The sequence below is a fragment of the Sphaerodactylus townsendi genome, linkage group LG06 (genome assembly GCF_021028975.2).
Source record: "Sphaerodactylus townsendi isolate TG3544 linkage group LG06, MPM_Stown_v2.3, whole genome shotgun sequence".
Taxonomy (NCBI): domain Eukaryota; kingdom Metazoa; phylum Chordata; class Lepidosauria; order Squamata; family Sphaerodactylidae; genus Sphaerodactylus; species Sphaerodactylus townsendi.
Window position 1 is genome coordinate 85,713,502 of NC_059430.1, and position 24,286 is coordinate 85,737,787.

General features: G+C 40.9%; 2 protein-coding genes across 5 annotated transcripts in view; one reads left to right on the plus strand and one right to left on the minus strand.

The window, feature by feature from the left end:
- COG5 (component of oligomeric golgi complex 5) overlaps positions 1-3,780 on the plus strand; it is a 216,477-nt gene extending 212,697 nt beyond the window's left edge. For all 3 annotated transcript variants that reach the window (XM_048499481.1, XM_048499483.1, XM_048499484.1), the window contains one exon: positions 551-3,780. In XM_048499481.1, coding sequence (XP_048355438.1) covers positions 551-665 — 115 coding nt within the window. In that variant the 3' untranslated portion in view covers positions 666-3,780. The remainder of the gene's footprint in view (positions 1-550) is intronic.
- On the minus strand, positions 1,259-23,595 carry HBP1 (HMG-box transcription factor 1). Of its 2 annotated transcripts, none has more exons than XM_048499485.1 (11): positions 23,399-23,595; positions 17,624-17,816; positions 13,586-13,820; positions 12,833-12,965; positions 12,443-12,554; positions 12,243-12,355; positions 11,206-11,362; positions 8,416-8,560; positions 6,665-6,982; positions 5,002-5,143; positions 1,259-2,325 (listed from the first exon to the last, which is right to left on the minus strand). In XM_048499485.1, the coding sequence occupies exons 1-11, from the start codon at positions 23,411-23,413 to the stop codon at positions 2,314-2,316; spliced, it is 1,575 nt and encodes a 524-aa protein (XP_048355442.1). In that variant the 5' UTR covers positions 23,414-23,595; the 3' UTR covers positions 1,259-2,313. The 2 variants fall into 2 exon arrangements, with proteins under 2 accessions (XP_048355442.1, XP_048355443.1); XM_048499486.1 differs by having other exon boundaries at positions 17,624-17,812; positions 23,399-23,460.
- Positions 23,596-24,286: the final 691 nt, after the last annotated feature.

Sequence of the window (24,286 nt, forward strand, 5' to 3'; positions counted from 1 at the left end):
TATGTAAAATGGAAACAAGAGTTCTGAGTACTTGTGTGACCCTGCCACTAGAATGACATTTGTCTGGCATACTGCTCAGAAGTGGCAAGGAAAAAAGCTTCAATGCTGCTTCATATTTTTGAATTTTTAGGGGGTTGGGGTGTGTGTGTTGGTTTTGGATGCCTGTTCAAGAGCCTTGATCAACCTCTGCTGTCTTGGTGACTTTGGATTGTTCTGTCTTCACTACTCAAGAATCATAAAGAAGATGTGAAGGCATTACAGAGCCAGTAAAAACTGGCTACCTGACACCATCTCCACTAAGAATAGAGGGTTCAGCAGGTGGCTACTCAGCCTCTCCCTCTCTCACACTGTGTGTGCATATATATATGTATGCCATGAATACTATTGGAAAGTCATTTTTACTGTAGTGATCAGTAAGTAGTTGAGTTCTCAGCAAGGCGGCATCAGGCACTTTTAAGCTGGTTTACTTTTTTGGTATTGTACTGTATTACAGGCTTGCTTTTACAACCAACTTCAAAGCATTCTAATGAACATTTTCCCCGTTAAACAGAGGTGCCCTGGAAGCATATGTGCAATCAGTAAGAAGTAGAGAAGGAAAGGAATTTGCTCCCGTCTATCCCATAATGGTGCAGCTGCTGCAGAAAGCCATGTCTGTGCTTCAATAGAAATGTCTCTTGAAGGCATGAAGACTCATCAGCAAGGGTAGGGGACTGCTTTAGAATCTAAGCTGCATCTTTCCTTCTGTTGCAAAAACCTGTTGCTGTTTAATTTAACTGAAATGTGTATAGCTTCCTACAGCTGTCTTACAACAGAATTTGTTTACAATGTGCTTTCTTTTTATTAGATAAATTTCAGATAAAATATCTTTATGAACAATTTTCTGGAATTACCCATTGAATTTAGAAACCAAGGAACACCAACTTCACTGAGAAGCTTCCCTTTCTTGCATTTGATAAAAGTGGGAATGCAGAAATAGGATGTTCACTTAAGCTGGTCCTGAAACAAACAAACAGAAGCTGTTCGTCTGCAATAACATGCATTTGCTTCCTACCAAAAATGTTCAATTTTTATAGTACAGGTTCTTTTGTGTTTTAATTCTGAGCAAAGCTGTCCAGCTCTAAATAGAAATAATCCACTTTAATTAAAAGAAATGTTTGATCCTTGTTTTTCATGTGTCATTTTGCATTACATAACATTTAGTCACACCTCTGGGAGTGAGTAGGTATCAATTTTATACCATTCATAAAATATACAATAATATGTTTTACAAATTTATTTGAAATAATACATGAATATAATGTGCAAAATCATAGGAGCAACATCATGTAGACATAGACCTGACATGTGCTGAATTAATAGTTGTGATCCTTACACAGAAACATGCTCTATTTAGTAATAGTAAATCTATGCTGTAAATGTTCACAGCAAAAGTAGCCAAAAAATCTAACATATCTGCTCTATTTTTAGACAGTTGGGGAGGGGTGGCGGGAATAAAGTGCAAATATTGCACCTCTAGTAAGTGCAAAGTTTGTCCCCATCAAAAAAAAAAGATGTATTTTGATAAAATAAAAATCTTAAAAAATATGCAGCATAGGAGACAAAAAAACCTTTAAAAATAAAATGGTGTCATTACAACAGCACCATTCTTTTGGGATAATGCAATGCTATCAATGAATTTAATCCTGGGCCATTTAACTGCAGCCCTGGCAGTTCTGTGAGCCTTTCATGTCCAACAGGAAACAGCTCCAGCTACAAATGTAAATTGTACATGCAGTGCCTCCCCAAACAGACAAAAATCATGCTACATATAGGATATATTCTGCTATCTGCTTTGCCACACATTCTGGTAACTTTTTGGCACTGGGCAGACTAGAAGGTCATATGTTATGTCAGAAAATCCCAGCTCCCAGATTTGTAGTTAATTACATAGTTTGTGCAATACATATTAATCAGTAATAACAATCAATGTATAAACAGGTGTTACATATTTCAAAATTCCCCTTTTTGTGCATTTTTTTTGAAAAATAAACATTTATACAAAGCTCCTCTTCTTCCTACTGTTCTTTAGCACCACAGGATATCCATTTTTCAAGCCTATTACACCTGATAGACATATGTAGTTTGGAAGAAAAAATAAGGCAATTTGGTTTAAAATGTTGATAGTTGTATCTTGCTTAATCCTCTACTATAATAAGCAAATCCTCATTCCTAATGACCCAGTGCAGCCCCAGATTTTATGGTCAAACCTTCACAACAAATGATGAAACCTTGATCTTCTTCCACCAGGCATACATAGAAGAATTCTGATTAATGTTATTGTGAACCCTGTAAGCAAAAAACAAAGATACTTACTTAGAAAGCAGCAGAGTTCAAAAACGATGGCTACTGATATGATAGGTCCGACCCATACATGCAAATAGCAATTCTGCTCATTCTTCTCTCTGTAACTGGTCTTCAAAATCCTAACTCAAGCTATGGAAGGCATTCTCCTATACCACAGGAAAGAAGTGCTCTTATTCACATCTGTAAGGAGGTTTCAAGGCCTGTTCTGCAAATATTAACTGTAATGCTGTTTGTAGGTCTATCGACTTAATGTTATAGTTGCAAATCTGGTGGAATCTGTCCTGACTTCAACTTGTACAGGGCTCCATCTACTGTTGAGAAAAGTTTCTCATGCCGGTTCTAGCTTCTAACAACATGAAGGTTCAGGGATTAAGAGGCAGTTAACATTCAAGACTTATCAATGCAGTTGCAGCTCAGCAAAACTCACTGGCTCCTGAGGCTTGTGTCAGTATCAAACACTGGCTTGTAGGTAGGTTTCTAAAATGGGAGAGGGAGATCTGTCTAACCTGATGAAAGACACATGGACATTGTGAGCAAGAAAATTCTTCAGCGTAAAGAGTGTTTCAGTAGTCTCTTGCTCTTGTGTTATGTCACAGGTATAACTGGGGAACAGAGCCTAAAACAGCTGTTCCCAGAGGCAGAGTGTTGTTTTGTTTTTAGCTCCTCCCCTTGTCTTTTGTGTGCATCATGACATTAGCAAACAATGGGATGGATCCAGAGATCTGTCAGCAGATGGTGATAACAATCACAGATCCTCCCCATTGCTCCCAAACAGTTCCTTCTGATCTAGAGATGTAAAATATTTGAGCATACTAAAGCCACAGGAAAAAATTAGTCTCTCCCCCCGCTCCACTACCACACTCTGGTTTTTCCACCCGTGGGGGGGTGGGGTTGTTGGGGTTTTTTTGTTTTGAAATATTTGCAATACTTATTTTCCGAACCTTAACTTCTTTTACTGATGTAACAACATAAGATGCATCATTTATAATGTATAAAATTGTACGATTTGGTATAGTTATGGAATGTACAAGTGTAACAGCTTTCATTTTCTATTAGACAATTGCACAAATATCCAATACTTGAGAGCTGTTGCAAACTGTTGCCCCCTCCACCCCACAGCACATGGATCTTTTAATTTTTATAATCTGAAAGGTCTGGGGAAATAAAAGGCAGAGATACAAAGTGTATTATTTGGACAGAAATCATCTCAAAGAATTACAGTAGGCAAGACTGCCAGCATGTTTAGATATTAAGCTAAACTCTGCAACACTGAAAACACAGAACTCTTTAACGTATTATTAAACACACAGCATACTAATTTTTGCCAAAATTACTTACATTGAAAAATTCTTGAAAATATTATATACGTCTACAATATACATAGGAATTATCATCTAATTCTGAAGATTTTCTTAAATAAAAAATTTCTGTACTTCATATTTTGAGTAAATTGTGTTTTGTTTCACTTCTTGCAAAAGGGGAAAAGGGGTTTTCTCAGTGTTTCCCCAATTTTAGTCCTTGATCTTTTTCATGCTACGTATTTGAAATGAATTGCATGTGTTTTCATATTATACACGGAGAATGAAAAACTTTGCTGTAAAGAGCATTTCACTAATTCTGAAAGGAAATATATTTCACAGGAGATTTTGTTCAGGACTTGCATATCTAATGGATCATATCCATTCATATGTCCCTATGCATCATCTACCTGGCATCAACCAGGGATCCTTCCTTTAACACTCTGTGAAAGACTCCCTGAATGGCTAAGAAATCAGGCACCGTAAGGTCCTTTTAGTCACCAGGGCTTTTAATAGGATATAACTCCAGGCCACTTGTGGGGAATTTGGAGTAGGTTATTCTTTTAGTTTCAAATTGTAACCTTTTAACTGTGATGTGTAGGTCATCTTGAGCCATGAAGAAAGGTGGGAAATAAACATTCATGTCAGTGGGCTGCAGTAAGAAGAGTTTGAATTTATTATCCCCGCTTTCTCTCCTGTAAGGAGACTCAAAGGGGCTTACAATCTCTTTCCCCCCCCTCCCCCAAAACACCCTGTCAGGTAGGTAGGGCTGAGAGAGCTCCGAAGAACTGTGACTTGCCCAAAGTCGCCCAGCTGGCATGTGTTGGAGTGCACAAGCTAGTCTGGTTCACCAGATAAGCCTCCACAGCTCAAGTGGTACAGTGGGGGACCAAACCCGGTTCTCCAGATTAGAGTGCACCGGCTCTTAACCACTACACCACACTCCCCCTTCTAGCAGCACAGTTCTGCACCTGGAAGAGGTTGGAACAGTAGTTTTGCCCTCCTTCTACTCCATGCTGCAGACCACCAATCCACTGGGCTCTTATTCCAGTCTAAGCCCAGAGTCAAAGGAGAGTGCAAGGAAAGATCTGTTAGCCAGTGGTGTAGTGGTTAGAGACTTAGGTTCAAATCCCCACTCTACCATACAATCTTACAGGGTGCACATAAAGGAAATTCGCTTTATTTTGGAAAGTGAGCAAACTACGGCTATGATGTTTTCCTTTAAATCTGAAATTAGAGTTTGGTTTCTGGGACAAGCACAAGGGCTTGTATTTCCTGCCTTTGTTAGTAAGTTGCCATACACATTCTGCATTTACTCCAACTTTCAAGACTAAAACATCAGGAACAGAAAAATACATACTGAATTTGTTCTTTTCCGTTTCCAGCAGTCGGGATTTAAGCGTTTTTGTTCTTCAGCCAAGGCCTTGGCTTCTAATGTATACATCCGTCTTTCTTCATTTTTCATTTTTTTCCACCTGTCACCAAGTATCACACTTATGGCTCTGGAAAAGAAACAGAACAACACTGAAGACAAGAATCTAAAAGGCTGAATAACATTTTTTGGTATCCACTGCTTTGCTAATGACCCCTCCAAGTTGGTACAACATTTAAACAGATCCATAGCACTCTAGTAAGATAAAAAGTAGCTTGCAAAAGTTACAGACTAGTGTGCCAACATTTTTAAAAGCCAGGCCTGGAGTTATTTTCAGAACTGTAACCAAACTGGGTCTGCAGCTTCTCTTCCCCACGATGTAAAAAAAAAAAAAGGCACAAATAGTTGAAAATATGCATTGTCAGATTCAGCATTTCAGGTTTCCTCAAGTGTGGGCTACCTATTCTGAACCCACTCTATGGATGATACTAGAACTAGTCACTTTTGTATAATTGTTCCTTGTTAGAGAGCCAGGATGGTGTAGTGGTTCAATTGTTGCGCTAGGATCTGGGGAACACAGGTTCAAATCCCCACTCTGTCATGGAAACCTGACCTTGGGCCAGTCAGAGACAATTAGCCTCAAACCTGGCAGGTATTTGGATGAGAAACCTCCGAGGAATATTAGGGGCATGACACAGAGGCAGGCAATGGCAAACCATCTCTGAACGTCTCTTGCCTTGAAAACCCTACGGGGTCACCATAACTCTGCTATGACTCAATGGCAAACAAAAAAATAATTGTGTCTGCTAACACAATGGCATGTGGATGCAACAGACTATAATGGAGCTCTGAGACTTAAGTTTCAACGAAGAACTGGAATTATTGTTCATAATTTTAATAAACACTTTTGATTCCAGAAAGTGTACATTTAGCCTGCCAACCTAGTCAGTGTATTTTAAAGCTTACTTCAGGCATAAAGTAATAGATTTTGCAGGCAAGAGAGATTGAAGTTTGGCTCCAGGAATATCAAAAGCAAAAATTATGGTAGGTATGTCAAGTAACAGACTGCAAGATGCAACTTACTGGAAAAGGAATCCACACTGAATTCAGCATTCAGTTAAAGGGTATAATGTCTGTAATATCTATATGCCCCAGCGCTCCAATTAATGTTACTAGGCTAGCTGTGTTACTGGAAGAATCAGAACATCACATTTAACTTGTTAGATTGATAAGGTGAAGAAGGCATTGGGCTGGATGCAGAGGTGTAGCAAGGGGGGAAAGCGCCCGGTGCACCGGTGCATCCTCCGCCCACACCCCGGAATGCCCCCATCCTGCCCCCACAGGGGCGCGCATCCACCCACCCCCTTGGAGCTATGCCTCTGGCTGGATGCTACAAATTGCTAGCTCAAAGTGGTCACATAGGGCTACTGGGAAAAGGCCAGTACTACGTCTATCTTTGTGTCTCTCCGTTGTTGTTTTTTCTCCTCTGATGCTTTCATGGGAAAGCACAAACAGCAACAGCACTTCTCAAAAATTAAATAATGCACCACACACTCACTATCCAGATCAATGGAATACACAATGGCAGGCCATAGCAGAACTCCCCGCCCATAAAATATAAAGTCCAATTTGAAGTGTAAATATTTTTTACCTGTTATCTTTTCCAGGATACATCTGAGTATATTCTACTCTGTACTTTTTGGCAAAAAGCATGAAGGCATTCATTGGTCTTTTGCATTTGTTGGGAGAAGCGGCACTCACAGTAGTTGCAGTCCCTGAGCTGTGGCTTTTGCCAGCTTTACTACACAAAGAGTTGGATGAAGACTGGGCAGGCCCACAGTTTGCACTGCATTCTGATCTTTCAAAGTCTTGGCTTCCTGAGCCTCCACAAGATAAAGAAGCACGGCGCTGACGAGCCATGCTGCTTAATACATAGACTGCAGAGGAATCCAATGGTGTAAAATCGTAACTGAAATGGAAAGGGGGCAAATTAGAAAAAAGAAGGACCCCGTATGAATGATACACAATGTTTGAGCTGACTAATCCAGGCAGCTTTTTCAGTCACCTAATTTCCCTCCTTATTACAGCTCTCCATGCCTGTTCTACATGGCTTTTGTCCATGTATGTCCCGTGATCCCCAGCACAGTTATTTTGGTGGTCAAGATGACCCCTTTCCACACTTTTCAACATTGAGAAAGTTGGTTGAATCCAACCCAGTGTTCCATCTCAGTCAGAGAAAAACATATCTCTTACTCCTGCCACTCTCAAGTCTCTTGGTAGTACTAGACTGCCTGCCTGCAAATAATGGGTCAGGCTGTGGTCATGTCATAGCCCCACAGCACAATGATTGCTGAGGATTCTCCCTGATTTCATTCACAGATTTGGGTGGTTTTCAGCAGGCAGCACAGCAATTTGATGTAGTTTTATGGAAGGACTTTTATTCACAACACAGGCCAATAAAAGTAGTCAACAGTATCTACCTCAAAATAAGGTATCAGAAAGGATTTGCTTTAAGAGACCAGGCCTTAAGTCAAGTGAGAGCTTACTGAGTAACAGCACCATAATTTCAAAGAAACAAAGAATAATCTTAATCCGATACTGTACTCAATTTCTCTAGTAACATTCATTATTCAGCTATGACTGTTAAGACTGTAACTGTTACTAAAGAAAAAAACCACCAAGAAGAATGTAGGAACCTCAGGAAACACATGTAACAATAAAGAGATTTAGCTCTGCTTGTCCTTGGAAACCAGTCAAAGTTTGATAATATTATAAATGTTACTTTGAAACATAATCAGGAAGAGTTCATTTAAGTTTCCTGAAGCACCTAGCCCAATAAACTTTTGTGTTGTAAAATTCTGAGAACAAGACTATTCGCAGAGCCCAACATTAAAGAGAACTTCAAACAATAAGTAATGGAAGGTTTCTTAATTCAACTCTGAATTGGTAGTACTGCACCTTCTAGTGGAAGAAGTCTGCTAGTTCTACAATTTTTCTGTTAACACTATGGATCTTTTAGTCAACTGTCAACATCAACAGAGGGAAGATAAACTGCTACAATATCCCCATGGCCTAAAACAAGCATCACCAGCTTTAAAACAGATCCTTAAAACTACTTAAAAATAAAATCATGAATTATTTTTAAAACTGGATCTGCTTTGATCAGTCTCTACTCTTGCTCAAGAAACATACGAAGAAAAAATTCAGTGTCAGCGAAAAGTCTGGACTTCTGGGTCTACGTCAATACTAGGACAACTCGTATTTGTTCCAACTAGAACCTTCCTTCATGTGCCTGTTTTCTCATAAATTAACTACATCTTCCTTCTGATACATTTCAAAGTGCTAGCCTGACTTTAATTAATTTAGATTAATTTAATTTACCCCCTCCCCAAAAAAAGTTACCTTTTGAATGTATCAAAAACACCCGAATCATCAAAGTTAATGGCATCAGGGTGACCAGGAGGTAGACATATATCTCCAATATGCATTTCACAACATGGAATGCCATGCTGAACCACAGTCAGGCTTGGATAAAAAGATGACCAACCTGAACGAGAAAAAGGGTGGAAACTATCAACAGTCTTGCTAGCCAGACTCTCCTTTTTTATTACACACATCTTCACTTTTAGCAAATGTATGTGCCCGCAGTTTCCTAATACTGAATTCAGAAAAAGCCAGAAGTAGAGCTTGGCCATTTTCACTGTTGTTCATAAGTTGGGAGTCCATGAAGAACAGTAGAAAATGAGGGGGATGAAATGTTCTGAAGTTCTTCTTTTAACTCATTCCCCTTTACTCTTATCCACTCTCTCTCAGCACAACCTACTTCACAGAGTTGTTAGCATGAGAATAAAATGGGACAGAGGAAAACACTACAAGCTGCTTTGGGTCTCCCTCCAGGCAGCCTCTTTTAACTCTTAAGTATTTCCCCATCTATTTGTGTTTGACTCTCAGCATTACATGCTCCTGTTATTGGTAGCCATAGGTCAATCTGTCCAAGCCCCTTTTAAGGCTATCCAGGTTAGTGGCCATCACCATCTCCTGTGTGCATTACTTTACATTTTGTTACATTGAACTGCATTTGCCATTTCTTAGCCCACTCACCTAATTTATCAAGGTCCGCTTGGAGCTCTTCGCAATCCTTTGCAGTTCTCACCACCCTACCTAATTTGGTATCATCCGCAAACTTGGTCACCACGCTATCTACCCCTACTTCCAGGTCATTTATGAATAAGTTAAAGAGCACTGGTCCCAAAACGGATCCTTGGGGAACACCACTCCCTACATCTCTCCATTGTGAGAACTTCCCATTTACACCCATCCTTTGCTTCCTGTTTCTCAACCAGTTTTTAATCCATAGGAGGACTTCCCCTCTTATTCCTTGATTGCTGAGTTTTCTCAATAGTCTCTGGTGAGGAACTTTGTCAAAAGCTTATATATAGAGCATCTATGGCTAGGCATCAGGAATTAGAACTACACAAAGAAGTCCTGCCTAATAGTTCATAATCTAAAAGGCCCAACACATACAGGGGAGGAAAAGGGAAAAGAAGCTTCTCAAGATCAACATTTTCTCTAAAATAAGGCAAAAAATGTGTATCTTTCTCCCTTTTATTTTAAGTTCTTTGGAAAGTCCATTTTGTTAACCTGAATGGCTAACTGAAGACAGTCCCAAGAAAACAATAGTCAATTAAAAAATTAAGGGCTTTGCCTGTGCTTCCGTCCCCAAAAACAGCTGCCCAATCCAGCCACACAGCTGGTTTTACTTACAAGTGTCTGAAATCTGTGGGCCTGGTTAATAGTAGCTACTTATGACTTACTAATTTCTCTGTCTCTTAAAAAACAATACCCTTTAGTTGGAGTAGATGCATCTACAATAAAGACATTTCTTTTTGTAAACTATATTGCTTCATATATTCAACTTCCATATGTATCTGCAACAACTTTCAAACGTCGGGATTTTTATCATCAAAATCACGGAAAGTATTTACAATCCTGTCCCAGGATTCATCTTGCCTGTACCAGGACTTAGAATGGCATATATCAACAGATCCCTCTGCATATAACCAGCCAAGCAAATATTATAAAAATCATATGTATCGTTAAAATTAAAGAAAAAAATTACCTTTAATTGTAATTGCTTTTTTAATTTGAAAAAAAATCACACATTGCAAGAATTTTGATTTGTGCACGTATATTGTAACTTCTCCCAAGCTCTCAAAACAGGATAAGACAGGTTACCTAGCAAGCGCTGTTTTTCACTGTGACAAGCCTGTTCCTTTCATCCTTCCACAACCTAATTGGCCATTCATAACCAGACAGAATTGGCTATTCAGACACCCACAATAAGGCAGCAAACATGATGAAGATTCATAACTAATCAACAACCCTTCCAAGATTAAATAAACAACAATTTGAGAAAATTCTGGAGCTGGATAACCCATATCAAAGATACATAATATATTCAAGTTTAACAGCATTTTTAGGAAGCTGTAAGCCTTGAAAGTTTATACCTCAACAACCTTGCTTGCCTTTAAGGTGCTGCTGGACTCAACTATAGGTCTTCTACTGAAGACCAATGTGGCTATCCTCTGAAACTACACAATGTATGGTATATTAAGGACCATGAAGTCTCACATCATAACACTGTAGAAACCATTGGAAAAAATATCAGATTTTCTTCAGTTGCTTGAGGTTATTATAAAAGTGACTGTTGAACATTATCTGTGATTTCTAGGGATTGTCACCACAGCCTTCAACAGATGGCACTGACCCTTGCATGACTGAATAAAGTTTATGGCTCAATGCAATATAAACACAGGAAATCTGGCCCAGCAAAACCAATTTTATGCAGTTACTATGGGCAAACATATAAGACATCATTATAAAACAGAAAGATGTATTTATTTGAAGTCTTGAAAGTCTTGGTACAAATAGAAAATATGTTTCATGCTAATTCAGTTTTAAAAATAATAACTGCAAGAATTGGGAAGCATGTCCTGTCATGGCGAGTTATTAGTTAATACTTTAGAATTTTTTAAAAAGGAAAGAACTGGGAGGGGAAAATAGCCAGCATGCTGTGGATTATGTCAGTAAGAAGATTTTCCTCGTGGATTGCTGAAACAGACAGTATAGTGACGTTCCAATTTCTCATAAAGCATTATAAAGGATAATTGATAGTGACAGAAAGGTTCTTACCTTTATTTTTGACATAAAAAGGGTGATCTAATCTGCACTCCACAGTAAGCAACCCATCTGCCGCTGTGCCAGGATCAAAAGTCAATTTCAGTACTGACTCACCAAATGAAACACTTTCTTCATGAGAGATCAACTTCAAACCATCAGAACCATATCCCTGCAAAATATGTATGTGTATTAGTTGCTGAAGAAATAAGTGAACTTGTAGATGCTACAAATGCTAACAATCTGATGGTTAACATGAAAGTGATCAAGGCTGTCAGAAAGCATAGTCTCAATATACCTGGGGGGAGGGGGAGAGATGTGAGAAAACAGGTACATCCTCTTCCCCCAAACATCAGAGCTCAGGCAATTTGTTTTCAGATACTCTTGGCCCACTTTCAGTTAGATCTAAGTTACTAATATATGTCTGCACATTACTCTGGAAGCAGAATTTTCCCTTTAGAAGTCCGAGGAGAGAAGTGCAGAGACCTATAGAGACCCATACTATTTTCTACTTGTCTGCTTGCATAAGAACTTTCCACCATCACCATCAGCATTTCAGTAGCAAAGCTCAACTGTATAGCCCCTCCTCCTGGCTTTCCTGCTTCCACCAAAATGCTATCTTTGAACTTTGTGCTCTTTCTCACTTGATAAAGTAGAGCATCACAATGGTATCTGTGCAAAACATACTTTCCCACACTCATATGTCTACACATTCAAGTCTGTCTCTTGGAGAGATTTTGCAGGGTTAGCTTTGTAAAATCGGCCTTGTAAGCCTACACAGGTCAAAAGGAATTAGGAACCTCCATAAATTAAAATGAACACAGAATTTAAGATTCACCCTTACCAATGGCCATAATACCGCCCGTGTGAGGATAACTGGGCTCAACAGGATTACAGAAAAGAGTGCACCTGAAAGCATTCTGAATGACTCCACAAATAAGTACCAAGAAACAATCTACAATCTGAATATGTGCCTTCTGCAAATTAATGCAACAAATGACAAAAATTTTATGTCATCTATAGCAAAAGAATGTGAAAAGCACAAGGCTTACTTTGTAAGCTCCCACTGAGACGTCAGCTTCATTTTCGAATTCTGCAGACCTAGCAAAATCTTCAACATCTTGCCAATCCTTACTGCGTCGTTTGTGGAAGCATAAACGTGTGCCTGATGGTTTTCAGAAAAGTTATTTAGAGTCATATAAAAGATGCATCTGATTATTAAACACTCACCACAAAATGAACGATATTTTACCTTTGAGGAAACAGTGCCAAACAGTTGGAGGCCAAGAGTGGCACCATCCTAGATCATCATCGTCTGACAGTGAAGACATGCAGAAGATGCCAGACTCTGATTCACTACTTGTCTATGGAGAAAACAAAACCAGAATAAGGGTTTTGGGTTAATAGTTACAAGAAGGATTGTACAAAGGCTTGTCCACATTGTTCTCTACAACGAGGGATTCCTTAGGAGTTTTCAGTCTTTTTACCTAACCATGCTGGTATCTTGCCCCATGTATTTGTAACAGTACCTCTCTTATCTGTCCTCACAATCACACTGCTTCTGGCCAAACTATCCCCCTCCCTTTCATATTTGAGCACGAGAAACATTCACAGAACTCCTAGTTCAAGAAATAAAACTTACCCTTTCATGTCTGACTGGTGTTTCATCTGTGGGATGCTTGAGAAAACCAGAATCACTTTGAGAGGATGCTGGAGGAGGACGTGCATAGGAATGTAAACTTTTGCTTGTAGCTATTAGATGAATGGGTGATGATCTAAGAAAGAATTTTAAAATCAGCAGAAATGGTTGACAGAAAATTATGCTGCTTATATTTTTATAAAGGGGTGGGTGGGAATTCTACACACAACATTTTAGGATGGTGAGGAGGGGGAAGATAACTGCAGACTTCAGCAACAATGCCATGCTGCTGCCCAACAAAGAGTTTGTGTGCTTATGCTGATTTTTTCATTGTGAAATTAGAAAATCCAACTTTCAAGACAGCTAAGTCATGAAACATGTACTAAATTTCAATCTCACGTCAATCTTGATACAAGCTTTTTATTCAGTCAAGTTGTCTGTCTCCTAGTTCTCATTCTAGCAATACATAATAAATATCCGGAGCCCTTCGAGGATCGGGCGGTATATAAATTTAAGAAATAAATAAATAAATAAATCCCTTGGTACTTTGTGACGATGGAATCGCATTTAAACTGTATCAGGGATAAACAGTCACATCAGCTATAGGCAACAATCCATGCAAAGATATTTCAACTGTCAGATAGGAAAGAGATCATCAAGATGAAAAGGGACAGTTTATTATGCTTGAATTCAAAACCATGTGGTTGGTTTTTAAACAATGCTTCCAGTTCACAGAAAGAGGGATCCACATTGTACCTGTTATAAAAAGAGCACTGCATAAGAGGACTCTGTGGACTAGTAGCAATATTTGCCAGTTCTGTCAGCCAATTCACTCCATTTTCACAAGGATAAGCACTTTCTGAACTACTGCTTGAGGTATGTTGGTTCCACGAGGGCCTTGAATATTCCTGATGAGAAACATCTGCACTCAGTTGAAAAAGCGCAGGAGGTGTAGAATCAGTATGAACAGCCTGCAGTTCAGGAAGATCATCTGCAAATAATTGCACAAGAAGTCAAATGCGTTCCTCTGGCTCAGGCTACACCACTTGGCCTAGAACTGACTGCTATCTCTGCCTAGCATATCATCTGAAGTCCTTTGGAGAGATGGACCACATGTGGACTACAGCACTTAGACTGAATAATGTGAGAAGGGGGACCAGGAACCACACTCAAACCCATCAAAAGAAGACTACATTGGCACTGTCTTTCCCCTTCTTGGATGCTGGGGAGGGGGGGCAGTTTCACAGTCTGTTTTACAATCTCATCTAGATCGAAGACAGTGAGTGAACTGCACAGACAGACACCACTGAATTCATGCAGGATAATGGTACAAAACAAAAGTAAGGCAGAAGAAAAAAGGCAACGGATGGAGAAACAGTTGGTTTCACTGAGATGGGGGATAGGAATGGGGAGAGAATGAGACAGAAGCAGATGGATTGCAGAGACAACAGAGTGCACTTTGAATGAAAGGAAAGGAGGGGAGATCCCTGATAGATCTCTAACCCCCTTTTTCGCTGGTCAATGGAAAATGGGTAAAAAATCAAAGGCTGCATCAAAACTGAACCAATTTTTTTCCTGTGGTTAACTCAGTGATGTGACTCTTGTAGTTCAAGTGTGACCCTCAGAGTTCCTGCAGTTGTGCATCATTGCCATGGAGGAACAACAGAAAAGAGACGTCCTCCATTCAAAGACCACAGAAGCCGCATTCACTTATCTCCTTATCCCCCACTCCTACTCTTCAAATTAGTTCCCTTCCACTACTTAAGACTGACAGCAGCAAACTTACTCAGACAAGTTTCAACTAGTTCTGCGTGTTACTTTGGTCTTGGGTACATAGAAGCAACTGTGCAATTAAGCATAGGGAGGGGGAGAGGTGAATTCACACAGGCCACTTGTGCACTTTTCAGCCCTTCTACCACTGTTGGCATGACTGTGTGAAAAACAGAACAACAGTTTCAAATGCACTGGTACAGAGTTTCTGAACTGATGACTTTTTAAATATGTTTCTGCTCTTTACAATATATGTGATATTTCAGTTTTGCAATAATACTCTGTGGGATCAATAGACACAAAGAAAAAGAGCAGTGTGGAGAGAAATGGGAGAAGGTTGAATAACATCATTAACACCATTTCAAGCCTGATCAGAAATGTAAACAAATAGAAGTAGAGCATTCAGTTGCAACAACCTTGGTAACTATTTGCTACATCCTAACTGAATGAAATGCTTTAAATAGATCTATAAGCTGTTATGTTGCCCACTGTATCATGTATAATGTTGCAGAAGTAATCCCAGATTTATATATTTGCAACGTGCCACATATAACCAATAATAGTGCAGTGGTTTAACTTATTTTTAATTTATTTCAGCCACTTTTGCAAAGCCAAACAAATACCACATGAGTGAGTTAATGCCTCCTTTTCTGCCCATCCATACATTTAAAAAGTTATGATAGATAACTGGGTCTAAGACAAGGAGTCAGCCAAGTGATTAGTTGACTATATAGAGGCCTACAAAAGACAGGATTACTGCCTGTCAGCTCTATGGCTTGGTTCAAATGTCACATTCCAGTCATTCAAACCACAGTTAGAAGGATAAGAAAAATGCTGCACTCGTTTACCACTACCCTCTTTCAATTCTGAGCTTCCTCAAACCAATGCTAGTCATAACGTCAGAATCAGGCAAATTATGGTAAGTGCTAGCCTCCAAACAATCATCTGAAATGTCCTAGTAAACCACCACTTGAACGGTAACTATAATCTATCTGACTTGGACATCTGAACATACTGTGGTTAGGAGAAACCTGAAAATTGAGAAGGGAATCAGTTACATTACGACCCCAATGGAGCCTATTCAAAAACAGGAGGTTTTAGAGTAAGCAATTAAGGATATCTCTCTAAAGAAACCTGATAATTCCTGCAAACCTTTCTGGAAACAGGCAGATTAGTAGATAAGTGAGTGTTCCATATTTGACTAACAAAATTCAAAAGGATGCAATATCCACAATACATACTTTTAAAAAGTCTAGTTTTCATCGTTATTCTTATGCTTAAGCATTATCCGGGCAAGGTTTCATGAACTAGGGCAAATAATGTCTTTGGTCATTATTTGCCCTAGTTCATGGAAAGCTACCTCGAATTCCTGAAGAACAGACAACTGGGCCCCAATAAATCAAAAGAGAACACGAAGAAAGATTTATACACCACTTCATCCTCACAATGCACGTGATTGGAGCAGATGTCTCACTGAAATGGAGCTTAATGTGAAATTTCCTGAAATAATTTAAAATAATGCTCTAAATCAGGGGTTGGCCATCTTTACCACCCAAAGAGCCATTTGGACCCATTTTCCACGGCCCCAAAGATCTACCAAGCCGGAGAGGCTGCCTCCAGTTTGGCCCCTCCACTCACCTTTCCTTCCAGGTAGAGGTGCTGGGAGGTGGAGGTGTTGGGCAGGAAAACCCCCTCTGCTCTGTGGGGCAGAGGGGGGATGGTGTCTGCGGCGTTCCTGGTGCTGCTGCCTCTGGCGCCGGGCAGGGAAACCCCCTCTGCCCGCATGCTCCATGGGGCAGAGGAGGGATGGTGTCTGTGGCCTGCCCAATGCCGCCACCTCACACTGCAGGAGGCAGCAGCGCTGGGCAGGGAAACCCCCTCTGCCCGACAGAGCAGGCAGCCACCTGCTCTGTTGGGCAGAGGGGGATGGCAGCTGCAGGGATGGCGGGGGGATGGCGGCTGCTCTGGAGGGACACACCCACGCTACCCTCCAACCTCCAGGGGTCAGAGGGCAGCATGGGCGTGTCCCTCAAGCCCTCCACAGCAGCACTGGAAGGAGAGGTGAGTGGAGGGGACGCGAAAAGCAGCACCCTCACGCACAAAACCGCCTCCGGTTCAGCCCCTCCACTCACCCTTCCTTCCAGCGGTGCTCTGGAGAGCTGGAGGGACACACCCACGCTACCCTCCAACCTCCAGGGGTCAGAGGGCAGCATGGGCGTGTCCCTCAAGCCCTCCACAGCAGCACTGGAAGGAGAGGTGAGTGGAGGGGACACGAAAAGCAGCACCCTCACGCACAAAACCGCCTCCGGTTCAGCCCCTCCACTCACCCTTCCTTCCAGCGGTGCTCTGGAGAGCTGGAGGGACATGCCCATGCTACCTTCCAACCTCCAGGCCACGTGGAGCCACAGCATAAGGCTGAAAGAGCCACAGGTTGCAGACCCCTGCTCTGTATGTTCCTGATTCTCATATGATTTTGAATGGGGAGCAATAATTACCCTTTCAGGTTAGAATTTTCAGCTGGCGAGAGGTGTCATGCTTTTCTACAATGAATATAGTTCTTGAAGATGTGGAAATCAAAAGGCATCACTTTCTGCAAGGCATCTACCAATTGTGGCTAAACTCCCACTACATGCATGGAAGCACATTGCAATTATTATAATGCTAATTGTAATCCTCCAAGTAACAGTGTTTTTGAAAGACAGGCTGTGATAAAAAGAACTATGAAACTTGGCTTGGGAACCCAAAGTTCATGCTGCCAAATGGCAAATTAAAGAGAGTTTCTATGGCATAGGGATCAGCTGTTCAACAAGGACTTCAAAAAAGTTTAGTGAACCAGCACAAAGCCCTAGCATGACTCCAACCAGTCTTAAATATCAGCCACAGTCTTTGGACTGATGAGTTCTCTTATGAACAAGGGAACTGTTGTGATTGTCATTCCATATGTAGTACCCACTGAAATCTATTGGAAATCCCCTGCATGGCACAGACTCTCAGATGACCGTGAAGAAACAAAAAAGGATTTACCAAGCTCCATGTGTTCATCACAAGATGCATATCCAGGAGAAGATGGGAGGTTCTCGTTACACTTCAACAGTTCAAGAGACTCATTCCTCCCCGAAGCTCTCTTATCCACCACCAAGAGGAGTTTCTGTACTGTATTAGGCATCTGATTAGCCTTCAGTTCCCAAACCATTGTAGGGCGCTTCAAATTATCTGACTTAAAAAGAACAAAGAAGAATTACAGCCAGGGAAACTATTCTGCAACCCTAGCCATCTCAATGTTTTCTGTTATACAACCTGTTGTGGTAATCTCCCCACTTCCTACATTTCTTTAAACTGTATATCTATATTGGTGGTTATTTGAAAGCATGATGTGTCCTACAGTCCAGGAAACACTGTCCTTTGCTAGAAATCTACCAGCTTCTCATCTAACAATACGAAAGCAACAAACATGATTACCTGCTATTCCTATTAAGTATTGTTAAATTCAATCATAGATGGTTTGTGCATGGAAGACTGCAATGTATAATTTGTAAATTAAAACTAATTAAAATCAATTAAATCATCCAACATCATCCTCTAAATACAACCACACATTCTGATCATTCTAAAATACAGAAGCCTCCAGTCAAAACAGCAATACTGGAACATAATTTAGTGAAACATAACACAGAGGATTTCTGTATGATGAAAATAGCAAATAACAGGTTACATACTAATGTGTTACACATAATTATACTAACATACTTTAATCCATTCCAATTTATATCTACTAGTCACATCTCTTAAACAGTTTCAGGTGACTCTGTTAGCATGTAGTAGTAGAAAAAATGAGTCCAGCAATCCTTTAAAGATAAACATTTTTTTCCAGAGTGTAAGCTTCTGTGAGTCAAAACCGATTTCATCAGAAACAAATGAGAACAAAATGAGAACAAAAATCCACCACCCCTTACATCCCAAACAGAAGATGGGAGGCATGTTGCTAAGAAGGGCCACTGGAGCCAGAATGCAGAATTACAATACAAACGGTAATAAGCTTGATTAGAGAATGGAGGTGCGCAGGTACTGCCAAAAAACCCCAGCATCTGTAAGGATAAGAATTCCATGTTTCTGTTCAGCCCTGGCAGGTCCATTATCCTAAACCTAAAGATGAAATCTAGTTCCAAAAGCTCACATTGGAAGAAAAGTGCCATTCTTCGGCCACCGGTGGAATATCCTGGAAGATTCAAATGTTTTCATACTGGTTTACTGTGTATTGAGTGTGCTTTTCAGCATCAGATTTATGTCTGTTTATTCTTTATGTAGGGAGGAACTGGCCTGACTGTCCAATGCAGAGAGTAGAAGGGCACTGTTGATGGCATATATAGCGTTGGAAGATCTCTCTCACTCTCTCTCTCTCTCTCTCTCTCTCTGGTGGTTTAATTTATGGCAGGCCCTGATCCCACAGTCCATGCCAGGAGATACTTTATTGTAATTGAGAATTTAAGATCTGTGGTGAAGAAAAAAAATCTGCCTTCCAGTGTTTGAGAGATAACTTATGGAGGTTCTAGCAGGGGAGCGCAGCTATCATATACCCTTGACCGAAGAACGGTACACTCCTTCTATCTGGGATGGTCATCCTCTTCCACCAAGCGCGCAGCTTCGGGAGGGACGCACATGGAGCAGTGAGGGAGGTAAGGGACACCCGCATAGCCAGCCAGATCAGCCGAACCAACCCTGGCGATCAATGGGGTGACAGATGTCGCAGCCAGATCGCCCTCACATCCGAGATAACTTATGAATGAAGCAGTGAACCAGTTTGAGCTGTGAGCTACATGTGACCACCCATGGTGCTCTGTTCTTGATTTGTTTGGGCCTATCTTTTAACAAGTTATCCCTTGGTGTCATTCTGGCTTTAGTGATCTATTAGTAAAACATTATAATTTAAAAAAATGTCTGTTGTTGAGCCATCAGGTGAGAATCTCTGTCACAGGAACAGACATAGCTGTAGTTTAGAGCTTGGCTGTTCAAAATGAACTGTTTAATGTGTATAGGATGGTAACGTGTACTATATAGCTATATTTGACAACAGGTTTCCAGTATAAAGTGGTGTTTATGTGTAAAAGGGTATCTGTACAGCAGTATCTAATACTTCCTTATACTGGCAACCAACTGATTGCCAAGCATTCTCAGTCTCTGGAGACAGTTAAAACTGCTTGTTTACCTATGGTTGCCATTGATTACATTTTTAATGTAATTTCTAGAATAGTTGGAAGAGGCCATATAGGCCATCTAGTCCAGCCCCTGTTTAACAAATGATTGTTTATATTGTTCTTTAACTGCACATTAGCAGCCTTGAGCATAGTTAAGGGAATAAGAAATTAAATAAAAATAGATACCTAACATAATAACAACCATTAAGGAGAAGTACTACATAAACAAAGTTTACCAACAGAAGCTCAATCTTTTTCAATCTTTATTTGCTTTTTAAAATTTAAACCTTTTGTGTGACATCACAAGGACTACATTAATCTTTCTTTATATATAAAAATTAAAACTATAAAAATTATTTACGTTTGTGATCCAGGCATCAGGCTAATGCTACAAATAGGAAGAACTGACAATAAAGCAAATGACTTTTTATAAGACAAACATTTCACTCTCCTACAATGATCAAGGGGTTTTTTTTGAGGGGGGAGATTAAGTAAAACCATTAAAAAGCTGTAAAGACTTTCTCTTCAAGTGAGAAGAAACAAAAAAAAATACAAAAATGCAATAAAGTGATGCTTGAACTGTTACACTTCTGCTTTGCTGCTCACTCAAGAAGCCAAACATGAATGGCTGTATGACAGAAGGATTGTCAAAACCTCTCACTGACAGTTGGTGCTCAAAGAAGTTGAGAAAACAGTTTGAGTTTGCTTTGCTGTATTCTGGAAGCACAGTCATTACACTGTTGTTAGATACATCTATTTCTTAACACATGGATGGTCTATGACAGCAATAAATAAATAAACCAGACTATTTCTTAACAGGACCAAGCTCAACCAGTTCAGCTGGTTGGAAGAAATCAGTTCTGCACGGAATTGACTAGGAGAGGAATGGCATTTGTAAGCCACCTTGACTCTCCTTACAGGAGAGAAGGGTGGGATATAAATCCAAACTCTTCTTTTCTAGGTGAGGATTTTAACATCCCATTTGTACCTCTCCCACCTCTATCCCATGCAGTTCAAAACAATGGTCAGGGTTTTCAAAATACAATAAAATAGAATCCTAAATTTTTTTAATATGAAGACCTGTTAGGGGAGAGAAATCCAGAAATAATTTACTCGTGTACAACTCAGACATTTTTTGTCAAGTGCAACAGGAAGGAAAATGGCCCAGCTCACCCTGCTGAATTTTAAAAAACTGCACCAATTTGTTGTTTTTTTTAAAAAAAATAGGCATCCATTTCACTTAAAAGATGCAAATATTACACCCTTGAAGGAAAGATTAAGAATCTTCATTCTTACATGATGCAACATTTATACATCTTAAGATGTCCATGTGAGCTACATGGCATTTGGCTGCTCGCATTCTGAAAATATCCAACAGAAGAACAAATTACATAATTTTTAAAACACAAATTCATGCCCATTCACAAGACAGGTCTGACAAATCTGTACTGTATACATAGACACTGTGGGACACCGTTTCAAGGAAGATGTGCCAGACTGATTCCAATGGTAATCCATAAACAAGTAGAAAGTTAGTGTTTTCAAGTTTGTCTGACTGCAAAGTGAAGTTCTGTTAACTGTAGCTGCTAACATTACCATCAGTGGGTACTGTTTACTACTGCTATTGGTTTCTACAATACTACTGAATTCATATTTTGTCATATTAAGAGCTATATTAATGGGATGTTGTGTGGTTTCTGGACTGTATGGCCGTGTTCTAGTGGCATTTTCTCCTGACGTTTCGCCTGCATCTGAGGCTGGCAACTTCAGAGGATCAGATCCTCTGAAGATGCCAGCCACAGATGCAGGCGAAACGTCAGGAGAAAATGCTACTAGAACACGGCCATACAGCCCGGAAACCACAAAACCCCTCAGTGATTCCGACCGTTAAAGCCTTCGACAATATATCTATATTATGTTTTTACAGCTTGCATATCATATTCTGTATCTGTGGGAAGAGTACATGATTTAGAGACATTATAGAGGAAAAAAGAGTGGCTGAGTGCCAGGCATTCCCTGAAACCATAATGGCAGTCCTCCTTCAAAGTTTTCTGTTGGATCCGTTTGTTTTAGTCACTACCCAGCCCCCCAGGAGAAGGAAGGTGCCTACACTGTATTGTAAGGATGGCCTTTTGTGTACATTGAGATTTTAATGGTGACCCATGATCGTGGGGAGCAGTTAATTTCTTGCTGATGTAAAGTTGCTATAATGGGTGTTAATGTTTGTGTCTGGAAACACTGGCTGGTGATCTTGTTAGGAACAAAGGAAGGACAAAGATGCTTTAACAATGAGGGATGCAACTATGCACGTTGTAAATACAGTCTGAGACAAAGATATCAGAGATGTTTGCAAGTGATCAATATTCCCTACATGCTTTCTAAACCCATATTTCATTCTCTAGCTTATTCAATTGAGCCTTCATATTATTTGTTCAGAAGGACCCCACGGCACACATGAAACTGCCTTATACACACTCAGTCTCTTGGGTCTTTTGAAGTCAGTATTGGCCACTCTCCAGTACCTCAAAAAGATCCCCAGAAGAATATTTATTAATTCAGCATCTCATTTTGAAAAGCAGAGATGCAGGTATCCATTCATAGTGTGATTAGGTAAAACTATAGCCTGCAAAGATTTATTCTGACTGGCAACAGTTCTCCAGGATCTCAGGTGGAGGTTTTTCATATCACCAACTACCTAATCTTCTGAATGTTAACCAGGCACTGAGCCACAGTTTCCTTATACACGACAGAGACTTTGCACAGCGTCCTACGCTGCGAGGAATACAGGTCAGCTGTGTGTTTACCTAATTAACAGGTCTAATTGTTACATAAGGCAAGGCCAGACGCTGGGGTCTCCGTTCGCTCCCTCCACCTCACCATCAGCTTCCCGGCGACTCAGGCTCTTGCCCAAAACAAGCCCCCCCCCCCCTCATTTGGCGGAGTCTCGATAAGGCTATGCCAGGAAGCGCTGAAGGGGACGGACAAGAACCAGCTGCCAAAAGACGCCCCCTTCACCCACTCCACGGCCCGCCTACTTTCGGTCATGTGATCCCCGGCCTGGCAGAGGACCTTGTTTATAAACTTTTGTTCCCCGCCTCCTCGCGGGGCAAAACGGCGCATGCGCCCAAGGGCTCATTCATTCAGAAGTGCGTAACAACAACCAAGGAAGAGGGTGGGGGAGGGGCACGGCCCCTCACAGTTGAAAGACCAACTTTGACGACTGGAGGGGATCGGGGGATTCGGTCCCACTTCCGCAAGAGGTCAATTTTAGACACGGGACGGGACGTCAAGGAAAGGAGATAGGAAGTAAACACAAGCAGATTTTCCCTCAAGAGTGACACCCACATTGCTCAGGGGACAACAATTCAGACTGTTTTTCCCAAGAGGGAACTCAGCAAACCTGCCCCGACTACAATCAGAATCCGTGTGCCCCCCCCATCCCTTTCACCCCAATACTTTTAGAGGGAAGCCCCTCGAGATTGGGACAATTCTAGAACAACGGAGGAAAGAAAACAACCTGTTCATTGCTGAATTGTCGTTCCCTTGCCCTTTCCAATGCCATCCTACACTCTCCCACACTCCATACGAAAACTTCTGAGGTACTCACCAATCCCGTCGCCATTACAAGACTCCCTTCAGTTTTTCCTTCCCTCCGCCCTTTCGCCCAATTTCGGGGAAACCCCGCCTACTTCCTATTAAGAGTCTCATCCTCAATGGCTGAATCGAATGTCCTTTATGCTGCTCTCTCATTTCATTGGATAGGATGAGGGTCTGTCATGTTTCAGTCGTGGAAAGCAGACTTGTTTTGCGGTCCATCGTGCACCTGATTGGGTAAATGGTGACGCCCGTCTGTCGAACGAAGGAATCCGAATTAGTATTGCCCGCCCTCCCCTGCTGTGGAGGGTTCTGGGATTTGTTGTTGATCCCTTCGGCCAAAATGAGCTTAATGGAGAAGTGACGAACAACAATTCCCAGAAGGCGCTTGGTTGATGGTAAACAAGGCTCATAGAGACACGTGTATTTATACATCGCGCAGATGTCGGCCCTGGTTTCATCCCCTGCAGCAAAACCACATAAGGAGCTACGGGGGAGATTGTTCGCTTTGCTTTTCGTGACAACCACGCCTGGCATTTGGGAGGCAGGAAGATTTGCTCCACCATCAATACTAAGATGGCGTGCGTTTTCCTGAATTAAAGGCCATTTAACCAGATTATATTTATTATTTGTTTTCTATCCTGATCTTCTCCCACCAGGGGCGGGTCTCAGAGCAGCTACAAGCGAGTTAAATATACATAATACATACTAATAAAAGCAAATCTTGAATGTAATAAATGCAGGTTTTTTTAATTCCACTGTTGGTCCAGCCTATAGACCTGCGGCTCAACGGGCAATCCGAACCGGCAGGCAAGAGCAGCCTTCGGTTGAACCAGTTCTGCACCCCGCTATTTGATAAAGCAATCTGTGGGGCGGGGGGAACCATGCGTAATGCACGAAT